The following is an 18262-nucleotide window of genomic DNA, read 5'->3' on the forward strand; positions in this document are numbered from 1 at the left end:
CATTTACTTACAAATAAAGAGACGCATTTACAGAATATGTCGACACATTTGCTTGTTTTTTTTTTCTATAAAAGAACTGAAAAGTTTCTTGGAGAAGAAGAAGCTTTAAGATTAAAGCATTTTAGTTTAAAGGTCAAACTTTAAGTTTTCGAAGAATTTTCTCTTGAACAAGCCTTTACCTCTCCTCCTGCCTGTTCTGGTTGTCACGGCTCAGAGAGCTGGTATTCGAAGTAGAAAAGATATTACGTGGCACCATAGCAACCTGTCAACAAAACAAGCTGTCCAAACTTTACACAAGCACTTGGATTCGTGCTGACCCTGGAGGACTGAGGTAGCTGAAGTATAGACTACCTGAGAACATAAATGCACCAGGTTCTGCTCAAATCCACTCAAATTATTGACCTTTTTTCTGCTTGGCTGAAAGCAAGAACAACAGGAAACTTCCACAAATCACAGATTTTTGTCTCAGGATGGCAAATGATCGGTATTAAAGTCATGGTTCATGAGACGAAGTTGGAGTTGCTGCTGCCTTTGGTTCTGAAAGACGAGACAAAAATGGAAGAAGAGGAACTGCTGCTGGGGCAGGTAAGAAGCTGATCAAAGTGTGATCAACCAGGTAGGCAGACAAAATGTTTCCAAAACTTTTAGGAGCAGAATTATTAAAACGTCACCAAGACAATGTGAAGAGACTGTGTGAGAACTGAAGGCATGTTAAAGACCTGCTCAAGCATGATAGGCTGTAAAAATGGAGGCCATAACAACCTTCTCAGTGCAGCTGCTTTCTTGCCAAAGACAAAGAACTATAAGCTCATGTGGGTGCGCATGTTTACTCATCGAGAGATCTCACCAGCTCGCGCCCAAGATCCTTTAATTGCCTGCCAGCTGAGAAAAGGTTGGAGTGGAAGTACCCGAGAGTGATTCACAACTTATGCTCTAATTCCTAGTCAAGGTTCTTCATTGTCCTTTGCATCACATGCGGTACATGAGGTGGAACGAAATTGTGTACACAGGGTCCCATCAGTTGAATCCAACAATACAAAAAATATAAAGTGTAAAAAGAAAAAATAAATAAGGATCTAAGATATAAACTAAGATATAGGCTAGTCATTAATAGTGCAAAACAATACACCGAACAACAGCAGCACGATCCTCATGAGTTCGGTTCGGCTATACCAAAGCATGCTACAAAAATAGAAAAACAAGGCACCAGAAGTGAAAAAGAAATACATCTACAGCAGCATGGTCCTATTGGCGGAGTGGTTCTGATGACAGTGAGGTTATCTTAGCAACATGGTCCAGTTAGCAGCATGATACTGTTAGCGGTGTGGCTCGGTTAGCGGCGTGGTCTTGTTAGCAGTGTTAAAACTAAAAAGGGCATGCAAGATCACACATAATGTTACTTTCAAAACAGCTCTTAATGTGATTGCTCGACACAAGATGCTCTCCATCTAAAACTTTTGCATGAAAGACAGCCGGCAAGATGCATTTAAATATGCTTTAATGTCTGCAAGTCCCATGACTGCTTCTGGATAATATGGAAAATATTATCCAGAAGTAACTTTCTCTGAAATATAAAACTTATGCACAAATCAAGTTCTGTTAAAAAAAAAGTACAGTACCAGTACAATGTTAAATGGTACCATTAGTACTGTAGATTAGTGAAACAGTCTGTGGTTGTGTCAGGAAGGTCATCTGGTGTAAACAAAAATAACTGCCATGTCTTCGTGCGAGTTAGTTCACTGTGGCAACCCCTGATGAAGGGAGCAGCCGAAAGAAGAAGAAAAAAATATTGAAACAATATTTTACTTTGTGATACCAATAATTTGGCACAAATGTGTACGTATATTTCCAAAAATCATTGTATGCACATAAAAAAAGCCTCTTTTTATTTATTTTTTTAAAGATGGCTGCCTTTGGAAGTTGTTTTGACACTAGATTAAATAAAACTTTTCAGCGTTAAACTATATTATTAACATAAATGAGTGACTTGAATGTCTACAAAGGTTACCATTTGAAAACAGCTTTATTGCTCAAAATATTGTACGGATCTTGACCGATTTAACAAAGTCTGCCATTAAAATTTGACAATGACACGTAAGGACCATGCTCTACTCATCATATTTGCACAAAGTTGTGTGCATCTGCCACTTCATTCAGTTTTGCAAGAACGCCTGAATCATATAAATTTTACAGGGAAAAGCAGTTTTTCTTATATTAATGGTGGCCATCTTGAAAAATAGCCTTTATCTTTGTTTTTCAGCTTTTATGAAAAAGTGTCCTAGGTGTTTTTCATGCCAGACTTGGTGCCTGTACACAAGTGGAAAATGCTTATGGCATCCTGATGCATTCTGCAGCACTTAAAACATGGGCCAATAAAAACTGTGTGAAGTTTGAGACAATGTGAAAAAGATAACTCTAGCTCAGAAAAAAAAAGTAGTGAAAACCAAAAAAGTTTAAGTTCAAAAGATTAAAAACATAAAAAGGAATGGTAGGAAAGAGTTTTAAAGAAAACCTGAGTGAAAATGATCGATGCAGGATGATGAACAGGGATCAGTGTTTGCTCTACTGGAGGAAATTCCACCATGTTTGTTCACACAGGCTGCCAGCCACGGTGACGGTTAAAGAGTCATGACACGTTAGGTTCTCCTTCTGCACCCAGAAAGTTTGGATCCAGACAGAAGTTGGTGTGCAAGGGCCAAAAGACCAACGCTCGGGTCAGAGCATGGACGAAGGAGGTGAAACGACTAAAGAGCAGCAAGAAGGAAGGGAATGTCAAGGAGAGGAGTCTGATGAGGACTGGGACACCGATTTAGAGCTTGGAGGTAGAGTTAATTTTTATTTTTTATAAAAATAAGAGCAGATTTTGTAATAAGATGTGTATTTTATTTTTTTTCCATTGGAACCAAACATGTTTTTTATCATTTATTTTGACTGTGTTTATTGATCAGAGCATGCACTGAAAAGGAAAAACCCTCCTTTCTCCCCATCTGTTGCATATTTTCCTCATCTGTCTAATATTCTCAAATTTGAAATGTTTTCAGGGGAAAAAATAATATGACAGAAAACCCTCCATGTGCTCACCCACATACAGAGTCCTGTTCTGCATGTTAATGACTTCATCTCAGTCTTTGTGTCAGGCTTCCCTTTCAGTCAGAATTGAAAACTGTCTGATTTGAATGAGATGAATGTGCTTTTGGGCAAAATCAGCCACAAAATTATTTTCAATATGGAACTCAAAAAGCCCTCCATCGGGCCGAGAGTGCCTCATCTTCATGTTTCTGTCGGAGACACGTTGGCCGCTTCTAGTGTGCACGCTACTGTCTTTGTTTACGATGCAGATCAGGAAGAAGCAGATGCTCTGATGGAAAAGATGAACTACAGGAAGACTTGTGAGAGGTTACACGTGGCGCCTGCCTCTCGTTTCCTGGAAAACATGCAAAAGAGCGATTTGAGCATGAAGCATTATGGACTTGGACCTCAGGTACTGAAATAAAGTTAGGGGCTGTGGGAAAATTACTGTATTGGCAACAAAATGGAGCATTTACTCTATAATTGATGCTTTTTTTTGTTTTTCATATTTTATGGAAAGCGGGAACAAATTTAGCCCAGATGCATATTTTATCAACTTTTTATTACAGTTTGTTATTAAACTGTTGGACACAAGCAAGTGTGACTTAAAGGATCAACTCTTTAAATTGGGGTTGTGTGGAAATAAGAACAATTATTGTTTTACCTGTTGTAGATAACAGTTTTAATTGTCTCATTCCAGAGAAATATATTTGAGTTCAGTGGTGCTAAGAAGAAAAGTGAACTGTTGCCACTTTAAACTCTTTTTACAGTATATGAACACGTTTATAAACCTTTTACATCACCTTCAGTTTTGCATTATATGTTTACTTTGTGGGGGAATATTGGGCATAAATGCTATGCAATCCATTTTCAAACTCTTTAAGATTAGCAATTAGTTTGTTAATTTTATCTGAATAAATAATTTATCTCAAAATGGAGTTTGGTATAACGTTAGTGTGGATTCTCAGTCATCCAGGATATGATGGACCTGATCATTTAGTTACAAAAGTTAACAGGACTTTCTTTCTTTCGTTATTTTTGAATATATTTCACTTCCCATTTGAGAATAATTTTGCTTTTTAACAAACTCCAATTTGAGGTTGTTCAAAGAGCTATCTACAATTGTTCACGGCGCTCACACAGAACCTCACTTTAAAAGATTTGAACTACCCCTTTGTGTTGGTGTTTTATAGGTCGTATAACTTTAACCAGCTTTAAAGCAAAGGAACGTCTATTTCTGACGTTCCTCTTCCAGGGGAGTTACTCAAATGAAACACGTCTTTCTTGAAACACGTCAATGAATATTTTAAGCTTTTTGTGGAAACCTGTATTTGATTTGAAAATCTTAAGCTAAAGAAAGATTTCACAGATGAGTCCTTGCCTTCACTCTGTGAATTTCAAAGTCACGTTCTCCTGCAGGGACTGCACTGATAATGAGAAATTCTGGAGAGTATTACATTGTGAGCTATGCGAGTGAACTTTGAAGACTTTTACAAATTTTTTTTTTTATAAGAAACAGAGTCTGTGTAGTTCAGATTAAATATTAAATGGATTCATTTGTATGTGTTTATGTCTATTACACCATTTTCCTATAATTTAAACAGCACATTTTCTATTAGAAGTCGTTTTGAGGATTTAGCTTAAGTAAAAGTTAATTGAACAAATGAATATAACCAAAAACTAATCATTAATATTTTGTAATTCTGTAAAGCAATGGCTGATTTAAATGTTTAACTAGTAAACATTCTTTATTGAAGTTTTACCGGACCGTTACTGCAGCCTGTTTTTAGTTGCATATTTGTGAGATTTGCTGCATTAGTCTACAGGTAAAGTACCGGATTTTGAGTTCCCCGGTGATTGCACACAGATGTCTCAGATTATTCAACTTTCTGCTTTCAGAATCTTTTCAGTTGCTTTCGTCGTATTCTTTGGATCATTGTCTGTCTGAACAGTAAAATAGCGTCTAGTCTCTTGTTTTAACTGAGCAGTTTGTCCATGTGACTAACTAAACCTCTTCTTTGGGTTTCTATGATTGATTTAACCATATTTGGTTATCAACATCCAGTTTAATGCAGGTCATTCAAATGACAAGCTTCCACACTGTTTTTGGCCGATACAGCCGAGTGATTTGTTTACGCGAAGTGCGTACCTGCATTTCAGAAATGCATGTAATTATATCTTAACAATTGGAGTAAAATCTTTCTAGCTGCACTGTTAGATGTAGTTAATGATAACTTTTTAATGTTTGATTTCATAGTTTACAATGATTAACTTCACATGAAAACAGTAAAAGGGACAGCTAGCTTTAAACAACGCTAAAGTCAATTGTTGGACAAATAATTAAATGTACCACTAAAAAAGAAAAAGAATTAAGAAGGCATCAACTAATTGTAGTTTATAAACATCCTTAGATTTAATGGGATTAAACTAAACTGAAGAAAAAATGGAACAAATCTAGAGCAATTTTCTGAGAAAATGTGAAAATAGAAGCTATAAAAACATTAAAAAAAACTATTTTGAACATTATTCTGACATATTAAGATTTAGTGTAAAACCAAATGGTACCATTCCATTCTTTTGCAGACTGACTGGTTTTCAAATCCTGCAAAATTATATGTATTCAGACGAATTTATGATGTTGCTTCTGCACATTTATCAAGGCAGGTCAACATTAAAACTTGAGCATTCAACTTTGAAGTCTGCTAGAAAGTATAAATTCTATGTACAGTGAGCTTCATTTCTGACCCCCACCTCCACATGGCTCCCTTCTATTTAATGTATCTTGCACAGGTTATAATACTTCCTTTTCTGTTTCTCTGCCCACCTGCATCCACTCCTTTAACTGGAATAAAGATAATAAAAAAGAAACACACTGAGCAGAAGAATTTCATTTTGATGGTGACAGTGGGGTTGGTTGCGTGTTTGCAGGGCACCAAAGCTCTGGCGGTTTCCCTGGTAACCAACACTTCAATACGGCGGGTGAACCTGCGAGATAATTGGATGGAAGGAATGGGTGGAGCTGCTATCGCCAAGATGTTACAGAAAAATTGTTACATCACAGGTAGTTGTTCTGGACACTCAAAACACACAGTTTGCGTTGTTCATGGTGTCACCATCACTTTTCATACGAGTTACATGATCAACACATGTTAACATCTAGGTCAGTGTTCTTAGTGGAAAACATTTTGTTAAAGATTTTGTTCAGAAACTCAGAATCTATGCAGGATGGCTCCTACAATTAACTGGCAATTTGTTGTTAATGTGCTTTACTATACAACACTGTTTAACTTTAAGTGGTAATCCAATTATATGCATTCACAATTGAACGAATTAGTGACCGTTTAATTGACGCGCATGCAGAAACCTGAATGGCTTCATTAAAAAAGAGAAATAAAACGTTAAAGGAAAGATCGCGGTGTCTTTATGCAAGTGCTATTTAACCAAAGGAACAAATTTAGCTCAGACCACTTGCAGAACAATGTTTACATTAAAGTAGGAAGTAGGGATGCAGGGGTGCTGTAGCACTCCTCGATCGTGTCAGATGGGAAACATGATTGATGAATTCATGAAAATATAAATAAATAAATAAATAAATTTCTGTAGTGCTGCACACATTTAAATACCAATATTTTAATATTACTGAGTTTTGAAAATCTGAAATATTAACCAACTCTGGTATTGTTTATTTGTGTGAACATTTTTACAACTATTTAAAACTCACTAAAGATGGGTGGTCCATCTTCCAGCAATTTTATTAATATTATCTCTTTAAAACTATATTATAAGATTTATTTAAAAAAATTTCTGCTGCCTTTCATTTTATTTGTAATTGTATCTCTTATTGTATATTGAATTGTTTTGTTTTTAAAAACGTAATAAACTTAAAAAAAAAACAGCACATTTCCAAAGACCTATGTCAGGTCAGATAAAATGTACTGCCAGTTTGCATTTAACCGCATATATTTGTTGTACGATGTTCTTCATATGGGTGAGTTGTACAAGTTCATGCATGCCTTCAGCAGCCCTCTATTAAAACATGTTTCCACAGTTAGTGTGGCTACAACCATTCAACCAGTAGTCATTTAAATTAAATGTTAATTGCAGCATGCCACTGTAATCAAATTGATGGTGCTTAGATGCTTATGTGGACAAGTTGTCAGCAATCACAAAAGTAATTGAAAATAAACAATAAATTATTTTAGGTTAGCAATCAAAAGGCCAAAAGAAAATCAATCCAATCATGGTTTTAAGCAATATTTATATTTTTGCTCTTCTTAATTGGCAATAAAACTACATAGTTCTAATGTTTCACTGATCTCCGTAAGTAAAAACAGACTACTGCCACACTTTACAAACGATGTCAGCATAAGGCACATGTGAAAGTCTGCTTTGGGTACAACAGACAGTGAATAAATGTCTGTACCATTTATAGTTATGAATGCATCATCAAATAAGCTGTGAAACTGTACCCCCAGCCATGTATTTTTCAAATTTTGGATAATTCATTTTTTGAACCCTTGTTCCAAACAAAATTGTAATGCTTTTGGCACGGTCCTCTTCTAATGGTTCCATTTGCGTTTTAATTTTCAGAAGTGGACCTGTCTGACAACAATCTCAGGGATTTTGGTGCCAGAGCCATATCTAATATGCTGAAGGTAAACAACACCCTGGTGAGCCTGCATCTGTCAGGAAACCATTTCACAGACCAGTCTGCTGAAAATCTCGTCCCAGCACTGATTTCCAACACCACGCTGCAGCACCTCGACCTGAGCTGCAATGCTCTGGGAGACCATGCAGGTAGAAAAATAAATGTGTTTTGCATTATAACTGTCTTGTGTTTTCTGTTAGGCATAGCCTTTCAGAAACTAAAACGTTACCCATGACTCAAAAGTTCATAAAACCACAACTTTGTGCCATGAATATATTTTACAGTCATTCTCTTTAAATAAAATTGTGCATTTCATCCACAAACAGCATCAATAAGTGTCTCAAATAATATCTAAATAAGTCTCCTAATGTTTATCATTTAATTTCATCTGTTTTGTGGAATGATAGTTATGTTGAAAACTACTTCCGATCTCTAAAATTTCTCCCATTCCACTTCAAGTGCAAACTTTCTGGTTAAGCCACTTTTATCTCTGCAGGAGTCCAATGTTTTCTGTAACCACTTCCTTGCAGACTCTCTGAGAGACAAGGTCAAGCCATACCATGACAGCTGATCCAGTCCCTAACGGATGAGCTTCTGGTGTACTTAAGGACCTTTGGATCCGTTCTCCTCCACTGGAACATTATGCTACTTTCTAAGATAAGATAAACCAACCTGTGTATTCCATTGTGCTTTCTAGTCCTGGTTCTGTGGTTCTTCCTTGTGGACATCCAGTCTCCTTAAGTAGAACCCCTTGATGGAACCTCCTCCTGGACCTCACCAGTTTGGGATCCTTCACCCTCCTCCCCAGGTCTGCCACACAAATAGGAGAAAGTAAGAGATTCATCTTGGACTGTGGAAAATTACTTTTACTACAAGTATACTTACCTGCCCTCCATTCCCTTCCAGATCCTACCTAAACCCTTTGAGCACTAAATAAAATCACTTGCGCATTACTTGGATGTGTCCGTCTCTCTCAGTCAGCCCACAATACTCTGGGTACTAAGATATACCTTAATCCTAAATTTATTTTGAGCTACCACCGGCTAAAGAGACATAATTTGGTAATCAATTGGGCAGAAAATAGAATAGAGAGAAGGAATAAAAAATGTTCTCAAAAGTGTTTATGATCAGCTATTACGTGATCAGTCAAGATCCCTGAAAATGCTGAAAAAAATCCCATTGAAATTCCTCCCAGTTACGATTTGGCTCCAGTGTTTAGTAAATGGAAGGCTCTCTCACTACCACCTCATAGGCCTTATGACCGTGCCATTGATCTCCTTATTCTCTCTTTATTTTTGAGAATGTGCAGGTATGGATGGACCCAAAAAGGTAAAGTCAGTGGCAGAATGGCCAGTACCTGAGAATGGCATGCAATTACATTGCTTCCTGGGGTTTGACAACTTATACGTCACTTCATGTCACTTCATCAGAGACCGCAGCTTAGTGGCAGCCCCTCTCACACAACTTACCTCTACTCTTTGGATGTTCAACTGCACTCTGGAGGCCAACTCAGCTTTTCATAAGTAAAAAGAGTAATATACTTCTGCACCCATTTTGTCACACCCCAATATCAAACTCCAATTTGTTTTGGAAGTTGATGAAACGGATTTTGAAATGAGAGTCATCCTGTCCCAAAAGTTTTCTAGTAATGAAAGACTCCACCCCTGTGCCCTTTTCTCTCTACGATCATCTAGGCAGACATAAGCTACGATGTGGGCAATCATAAACTTTTAGCCATTAAACTAGCTCTCGAAGAGTGGAGACATTTGGACTGTTTACAAGAACCCGGCCTACATTCAAAATGCTAAGAGATTAAACTCTTGTCCAGCTTGTGGGTCATTTTTCTTTGCCAGATTCAATTTTACCATAACCTATAGACCCGGTTCAAGAAATGTATAACCTGATGCACTCTCATAAGTTCTTTTCTTCAGATCTCCCTAAGACTGAAGAAAATATTCTTCCTTCTTTATGCACAATTGAAGTTGTGACCTGGGCCATTGATAAGGACACCAGGGAGGCCCAAATAAAGTAGCTGATCCCAGCACTGGTCCTCCTGGAAGGAGCATGTGTGCTCATCTTCTCACACAGACTCATGTTTGTGCTGCTGTTGGACGTAATGTTTTTATGCTGCTAGTGCTTAGTGTATATTTAGTTGATGCTTTTCTTAGTTCATAGCTTAGATCATATTACTGTTTTTGTTTTACATTTTATTGTTGGACATAATGGGCAGCACGGTGGCGCAACTGGTAGAGCTGCTGCCTCTCAGCGAGCAGGTCCTTGGTTCAAACCCCGGTCCAGGGGCCTTTCTGGGTGGAGTTTGCATGTTCTCTCCGTGCATGCGTGGGTTTTCTCCAGGTGCTCCGGTTTCCTCCCACAGACCAAAAACATGCATGTTAGGCTGATTGGTAACTCTAAATTGTCCCTAGGTGTGAGTGAGAGAGTGAATGGTTGTTTGTCTCGTGTGTCTCTATGTGGCCCTGTGATGGACTTGCGACCTGTCCAGGGTGTACCCCGCCCCTCGCACAGTGATTGCTGGACATGGGCACCAGCGACCCCCGTGACCCAAACTGGAATAAACAGGTAAAGATAATGGATGGATGGATGGATGGATGGATGGATGTTGGACGTAACTGGGACCCTGTGTACACAATTTCATTCCACCACATGTACCACATGGGGTGCGAATGACAAGAACCTTGAATCTTTGAATCCTTGAACAAGCAGATCAGACGGCATATTGCTTGTTTGTGCGTTATTAATTTTAGGTGTGACGGAAGAGGGTAGCTTATTGCGCCTGAACTTTATCCATTTGTTTTACACAAGCCAAAATATCTCTAAATTTAAAAAGTAAACTACCGATATATCTGTACCAGGTTTTATTTTTTTTTTTTGTTTGTCTATTTATTTTTTTTTTAATAATCCATCCAAATTTTGGGGCCTAATTTCAAAGATTAAAAAAAAGTAATGCATTTGTTTAATGATGAAAAATCCTTCTTTATCTGTCTTCAAATGACCACATATAATCAAGTAGTCATTGAAAGCATCAATGAACATTTCAGCCCTCTGTCTTCCTAAAGGATAATTGAATACACAATAGCGCCCTATAAACCGAACAATTATGGTGGAAAATGTGGAGATGACAATATTCGAGGTTTGCTATTATTAGCTTCTTCGAAGGCCATTCCCATGAAAGAATTTGCCACATTAGTGGAGCCTTATCTTCAAGTATGGGCAGGACTGTGGCATTCAAAGGTCAGGAACATCTTGCTTTCATTAAAACCTCTTCCAATTATCATGTGGATGAGCTTTTTGATTGGCGTCCTCTGGGAGAATGGCAGAGCGGGACAACGAGGATCTCGTATTGATAATTGAAAACGAGTCTGTGGGAAAACTGGATGTCGTGGTGTCTTTTTGTCAAACCTACAGGCATGATTCACTCTCAAATATTCGATGCAGCTTTTGCTTCTGCTGAAAAATCTGATTTTTTTTTTTGAGTTCTCTTCACAGTGAGGGGAAAAAAATCAAACATGTTTCATGCTTTATGGTTTTATATCCAACTGCAGTCATTTGTCAAGTGCACACTTTGTGTTGGTGAAAGGGATGATGAAAATACTTTTCATTTTCTCCACTCTCCACTCAATACCAAAACACACACACACACAAAAAAAAACTAGAAGATAAAAAAAAAAGAAGTGTGGAAGTGACTAACTCATTTAAATAAACATCAAATTTTTCTGTTTTCAGAAATGTGTTAAAGTCATGGAAATCAGGCTTACCGGTGAATCTGAAGAAAAACAGGGTGACGTTTTATTCATTCAACCTTTATTTATACAGGTTAATCCCATTGAGCCTCCGGGACTCATTTACAAGAGAGACCTGATTTTAACAATCATATTGTGCTGTTATTTGTTCATGTTTTATTCATTTGTTTCCTATCTTGAGGTCAAACCCTGGGCAACTATCTGTCAGAAAACATGGGGCTGAGATCTCTGTGTCTTGCCTGGAATTGCTTTCGAGGGAGAGGAGCGGTCACGTTGGCTAATGGCCTTGGGGTAATATTGCAAATTTATGTTTGATCAGTTGTTTTTTTCCCCTAATGCAAGAAAAATACAATCATCACTGAGAGCTTTTAAAATATAATGACAAAAATGATAAAATTTGTATATTTTGATTCTATTTAGAACAGAACACTGACATTCATTGTAAACCACATACATTTTGTATAATTATCTTCTCAAGTAATTATACAAACTATTGCAGCCAACTTTGAAGTGTGTAAACCAGCAGTTACGATGTAATGATTGTAATATAATATTAACAATTTTATATGACGCCATCTTTGCTCATTTTATTTGTCTATTAGTATTATGTGAAACTGTATTTTTTTCCAGGTTTTCTTTAAAAAAAAAATTACAATACTCGTTAAAAAAATGGGCAAAAGTTCAAACTTGGTCTAAAGCACATATGTCAATCTCAAGGCCCAGGGGCCAAATGTGGCCTTTGTTGACATCTTTTCTGGCCCACAAGATTATATTTTAAAAGTAAAATATTTTTTTCACTTGAATTTTTTCAATAATCTTTGATTATGATGTCAAAAGTGCATGAGAATACATCAAATGAGACCAATCAAACCCTTTTTGAGGAACCTGCAACCAAGACAAGATGTTGGGTATCTAACTTGAGTTAATGTAGATTCTGAAACTGGCCCTTAGTTTAAAAAAGGTTTTAATTTTGGCCCCCTTTTAATAAGTGAGTTTGACAACCCTGGTCTAAAGTTAAGAAAATTCTTATACAAGTGTTTGTGTTTATTTTGGAACTCAGTAAAGCTTTATTAAAAATACATTTCTAATTTATAAATTGCCAAAAACAATCTTTATTTTTCAAGTTCTTACCCCAAAACCTAAAAACTATTCAAGTTTAGTGTTTTTTTTTTTTTTTTTCTAAAATAAATAAATATTTCATACATCCAAGAGATGTTGCTTTACCACATTTATTGACTGGGTACAGATCACTTTGAGAAAACTTAGTCAAACATTTTACAAAAAAAAAATTCCCACAATTGTATGATTTTTTTTTTTTTTTTTTTTTTAAGAAAAACACCTGAAACATGACGATCCAGGTTCAAATCCATAAATTATAGCATAAAAGATGAATTAGAAGCTCATGAAATGAATGTGCTTTACATTCCGTTTACTAAAAGCAACAACTTTTTTGTTTAAATGTTCAAAATCTGTTAGAAAACATCAATGTGCCTCTACTTTTCTTCAACAAAAGTTTCTTGTTCTCGTGTGTTTTAGGGAAATGTTTATCTCAGATCAGTGGATCTGTCAAATAATGACTTTGGTAAAGAAGGAGCCGTTGCTTTAGGACAAGCTCTCAAAGACAACGATGTTTTGGAGGAGCTGAACGTGAGGTATGAGATTTTCTTCTAATCAAATGATGAGAAACAATAACTGAACATTTTATTTAACCATTCATTCAGATCAAATTTACACATATGACACGTTTCAGCAAATTCTATCTAATTAAAATCACAAAAATTACAGCTTTTCATTAATTTAAAGACTTTCATCACCATAAATACTTAAACTTTACTTTTGTAGTGAAACCAGGTTTTCCTTTCAAATGTTTTTTGTTTGCTGCTTGAACTATTACCACAGTTTAAAAAAAAAAAAAGCTTTACAATTACCTCCATTACGCTTCAACACCTTTTTTCTTTTCTGCATTTATTTTCCCACCACAGTAACAACCGAATCCCCCCTGAGGGAGCCATCCATCTCGCCATGGGCCTCAAAGAAAACAAGACAATCAGATTCCTGAATGTAAGCTGCTGAAAAGAAATTGGTTCTAGCTTTACAAGCAATGGGGGGAATCCGAGGACAAAATAGGATAAATAAATGGATCACTGTACTTTGCTTTTGTGTCAGTAATGCAGGTGAATCATCCTGGTCATGATGTTATACGAGTAAAAAAAAAAAAAAGTTCTATTCAACAATGAATTCAGTTAAAAGCATAAAGATGGTGTGGGTTTAGGAAGAATTTATTTTATTTACTAATGCGTTTAAAACTTGGATCTACAAATATTTGATTGATTCTAATTTGAAAAATCCATCGCAGCACAGAAAAATAATAGAGAAATTTAGCTGTGAAAAAGATATGATTTCAGCAAAACACATCAGTAAAATTAAAACTTTAGTTTGCTTAACTAAGTGTGCGAAGTACAAACGATTTTGGAATCCTTTAATGAAATGTGTGTTCAATTCACTTTAATATAACTTACATAAAAAGAAATGTTCTCTCCTTTAAGCATGCATTTTATGACTGAGGAGCAGAAATTGCCTTTAAGAGGAGCACACCTCCATCAAACTGATCTTATACCTCCTGCGGTAAGCAAAAACAATAGCAGTACTATGGCTCAAGTACATCTAAACTAGCAAACATTGGGCGTTTTTCAATGTATAATAAAAATAATCAATTTGGTACAGAGGCAGAAATTTTAATTTATTGTAGTTCTACCCAAGGAAAATGTTATAATCATCCACATTGCAAGCAGGCAACCTTGTGGTCTTTCTCAGCGGTATAAATCAATAACTCTCCAGCAGGATTTCTGAGTGTCTTTTAAAGTTCTCTTTATATTTTAGCAGCTTTTTCACGTTTTCTGTTCAGTCCCTGTCAGTGACCATGGCAGCCTATTGTACAGTGTATGCTCGAAAACTGAATAAAGTGAGCAAAAGGAGTACAAATGAAGAGGTGCCAAGCCGTTATCCATTTTTCTTTACCTGCCGTTCCTTTCCAGATCACCGGGTAAGCTGGTACCTACCTCAACAGTCATTGTGCATGAGGTTACACCCTGGACAGGTTGTAGGTCCATCACAAGACAAGTGCCAGGCCTAAAGACAGAACTATCTATAGCAGAAATAACCAGTACCTTAAAGTAAAGCATTTAAGAAATGGCAAAACATCCAAAATAGATCTAACACAAGGCCTAAGAGATGAATCACCCTCCATTTAATCACTGAATGTATATAGAGTTTTCAAGTAATAGTTCTTTGGGATTCACCTTGCTAAAGCTAAAAAGCTTTTTTATATGTTTGTCAGGCTGTTATCTTTGCTATTTATCATCAACTCAAAAATTGTGAATTGAATTGGGTCTTTGTGATAGCCTGGTAATAAAGTACCTGGCTCCGTGTCTTGCCACAAACCTGGCTTTTCATTTGAGAGCTTATCCAAGGAGATTCATGTGTCCAGCAGACTCATAAATCAGAGTTAATTTATCTATTTATTTATTTACCCATCCATTTTTGTCCACTTGTCTGTGATTGGGTCAACAAGTCAAGAAAGGAAACCCAAACATCTCTCTCCTCCGAAGCACTTCTACCTTGGGATCCCCAGGCTAGAGGGGATATAAGATCCCTAAAGTAAGTTTTAGGTCTATTAGTCTTTTCTCAGTGGAAAAATTTCCAGAGGGAGCTGTCCTAATCAGATGCCTGAACCACCTCATCCAACTCCCTTCACGAGCAACAGCTCTTCTCCATAATACACCCAAATAATTTAGCTTCTCACCCTATCCACAAGGCTTAGCCTTATCATCTTATGAAGGAAGTTTGTTTCAACGAGTCATATTCAGGATCTTGTTTGGTCCAGTATGATCCATAGGTGAGTGAGGGCTGGTGCCAAGACAAACCAGTAAATTAAGAAGTTTATCTTTCATCTTAGTTCTTACCATCTTAACAACTCAACCAGGGTGAAGATCTGGTCCACTGGTTCATGAACAGTCAAGAGTCAAGTCAAAAACAAACCTCTGACAATGTTCACAGAATGAATGGAGGACATGTGAAAAAGCAGTCGAAGTCTACAGAAAAATGTTGAAAGACTGAAGAAATACAGTACAAAACCACTTGAAAAATATTAAACAGGTTTGCACTTTCAGAACAAACAGAAACGAGGAATGAATGTTTGCATGTTGTGTATTTCTTGTCAGGTCGGTAGGAATCCTATCCAGAACATTGGATGTTCCAAGATCCTTCAGTCTCTTCAAGAAAACCCAGATTCATCAATAGAGACTTTAGACTTTTCAGTAAGTGAAACATTCCTCTAGAAAAACAGATCCTCTCAATGCAGGAGTCAAACCTTTTACCTGCGTCTCTCTCCCTCCAGGACATCACAGTCAACGAGGATTTTGAAGACTTGTATACGGCAGTGAAAAAAACGTTTTCTGCACTCAGAGTGAAACATGGAGGCACAATTGGCCCACTCAGAAAAGCCAAATCCTGGAAAGTGTTAGAGTAACTGCTGCACTTACATTCCAGCAAAGAGCTCTGAAATCTTGTGAAGCCCTGAAATTTTATTTCCCTAATCGACGAAGGAATCAAAGGCTGGATGCTTGCAGAAATCATTTCCGTACATTTTTTCTTTTACTTTTCGAGGAGCTACAATAACATACCACTTTAAATAAACTATACTTATAAAAACTTGTTAAATACCCAATCAGTTCAATATAAAATTACTTTAGAGGGGATCCACTGGTTTAACGTTTATTTACAAAAAAGACACTTCGACATCGCCTGAAGAGAATTGTCAAATAAGTCAGTAAAAATGGGCACTCAGTTCATGTACCGAATGTGATTCTTTTTCGATATGATAAGATTTGATGTTATATGAATCCGTGGGTAGAATGGTGAAGAGCAGCTGAGAGCACTGCATTGTGTATGAAAAGAAGTCAAAGTGGGCTGCACAAAATAATTTAAGTGTTGCGTGACTAGTTGAACAGAAAAACCAGCTGTGAAAGAACAGTCGGCAGTTAGATAACAATCCTGCTCACTGCAGCAAGACGACCCTAACTGTGTTAGGTACAGTAAGATGTCACTTTGGATGTATGTGGTTCAAGGTTGCCTTTTCAAAAATAAAAAAAAAGGAAATAAATTCAATAGGTGTGACAATTAAAATTACTTTTCTTGTGACTGACTTATCCAGTTTATTTGAATGAATGTGTTTTTAACAGAAGCAAGAAAAAGAAAACCAAAGAGACAAAAAATTACTATTGGTGAAAAACACAAAATATAATTTTGTAATTGATTGGTTTTATTAATTATTTAAATGATTGTCATACATAAACTAGAAAAGTATGACCCTTGTATCACCATCTTATCGTGATAAAGGACTTTGTGTGCCTGAATGATGCTAGGAGCTACTGTATGCCCCTGGTAGGGTATCCCAAGGTAAAAATTGTTCTTAGGTGACAGGCCAGACAAAGAGTGGTTGCAAAGACTCATATGGAAATAAAACAGGAAGGAGCTCAGTGTACCTTGACCTGACATGGATTACCAGGGTTCCACCTTGGAGCCAGGCTAGGGGGAGGGGCTCATCAGCATGTGCCTGGTGACCAGGTTTCTACCCATGGGTCCCAGTTGGGCTCAGCCTAAATGAGCAACATGGGTTTGCCTTTCTGTGAGTCCACCTGCAGGAGGGGCCATACTAGCCAGGAGCATGACTCCATGGACAGCGGGCGAAGGCAGGGGCCTTGGCGCTCTGACCCTGGCTTACCAAATCTGGCTCTTGGGATATGGAACGTAACCACTCTGGTGTGAAAGGAGCCTGAGCTTGTGAATGAGGTTGAGAGGTACCGACTAGATATAGTTGGGCTCACCTCTATGCACAGCATGGGCTCTGGAACTAAACTTCTTGAGAGATGCTGGACCTTATTCCGCTCTGGAGTTGCCCATGACGAGAGGTGCCAAACTGGTGTGGGTCTACTTTTAGCCACCTGATTTGATTTCTGTATGTTGGAGTTTTCCCCGGTAGATGAGAGGGTAGCTTCCCTGCACTTTCAAGTGGGGGGACGAGCTCCGACTGTTGTTTTGCCTATGTGCCAAATGGCAGTTCAGAGTTTCCAGCCTTCTTAGAGTCGTTGGTAGGGGGTGCTAGAAGGTGCACGAGCTGGGGACTCCTTTATTCTGCTAGGAGACTTCAATGCCCACATGAGTACTGACAGTGTGGCCTGGAGGGGTGTTATTGGGAGGCCTCTCTGATCTGAACCTGAGTGGTGTCCTGTTATTGGACTTCTGTGCTAGTCATGGTTTGTCCATAACAAATACCATGTTTGAACACAAGGGTGTCCATAAGCGCACTTGGCACCAGGACACCTTTAGATCGATGACTGACTCTGTAGTTGGGTCATCTGATTGCACCACTGGACTGGCAGACTGGGATGGTGGTTCCCCTCTTCAAAAAAGGAGACTGAAGGGTGTGCTCAAATTATAAGGGCATCACTCTCCTTAGCCTCCCTAGTAAAGTCTATTCAGGAGTACAGAAGAAGCAAGTGCAATCGTTGGTTGAACTTCAGATCCAGGGGAAACAATAAGAGTTCCATCCTGGCATTGGAGCATTGGGCGAGCTCTTTACCCTCACTAGGGTCCTCGAGGGGTAATGAGAGATTGCCCATCCAGTCTACATGTGTTTTGTGGACTTGGAGAAGGCGTTTGACCGTGTTCCTATAGGTACACTGTGTGGGGTGCTCTGTATGGGATTGGGAACTTGTTGCTATGG

General features: G+C 37.7%; 1 protein-coding gene across 1 annotated transcript; it reads left to right on the top strand.

The window, feature by feature from the left end:
- The first annotated feature begins 495 nt into the window (after window positions 1-495).
- On the top strand, window positions 496-16006 carry lrrc74b (leucine rich repeat containing 74B). Its single transcript, XM_037680020.1, has 10 exons — window positions 496-585; window positions 2660-2822; window positions 3339-3481; window positions 5998-6130; window positions 7660-7866; window positions 11660-11769; window positions 13015-13130; window positions 13461-13539; window positions 15699-15794; window positions 15875-16006. The coding sequence occupies exons 1-10, from the start codon at window positions 496-498 to the stop codon at window positions 16004-16006; spliced, it is 1269 nt and encodes a 422-aa protein (XP_037535948.1).
- Window positions 16007-18262: the final 2256 nt, after the last annotated feature.

The sequence above is a fragment of the Nematolebias whitei genome, chromosome 8 (assembly GCF_014905685.2).
Source record: "Nematolebias whitei isolate Nwh7 chromosome 8, NemWhi1, whole genome shotgun sequence".
In the NCBI taxonomy this organism is placed as follows: Eukaryota; Metazoa; Chordata; class Actinopteri; order Cyprinodontiformes; family Rivulidae; genus Nematolebias; species Nematolebias whitei.

Excerpts from the sequence above, each read along its gene's own strand:
- lrrc74b (XM_037680020.1), top strand. The coding sequence starts at position 496 with ATGGTTCATGAGACGAAGTTGGAGTTGCTGCTGCCTTTGGTTCTGAAA. Across the intron at positions 3,482-5,997 it reads ATTATGGACTTGGACCTCAG|GGCACCAAAGCTCTGGCGGT; the intron begins GTACTGAAATAA and ends GCGTGTTTGCAG. Across the intron at positions 13,540-15,698 it reads AGACAATCAGATTCCTGAAT|GTCGGTAGGAATCCTATCCA; the intron begins GTAAGCTGCTGA and ends ATTTCTTGTCAG.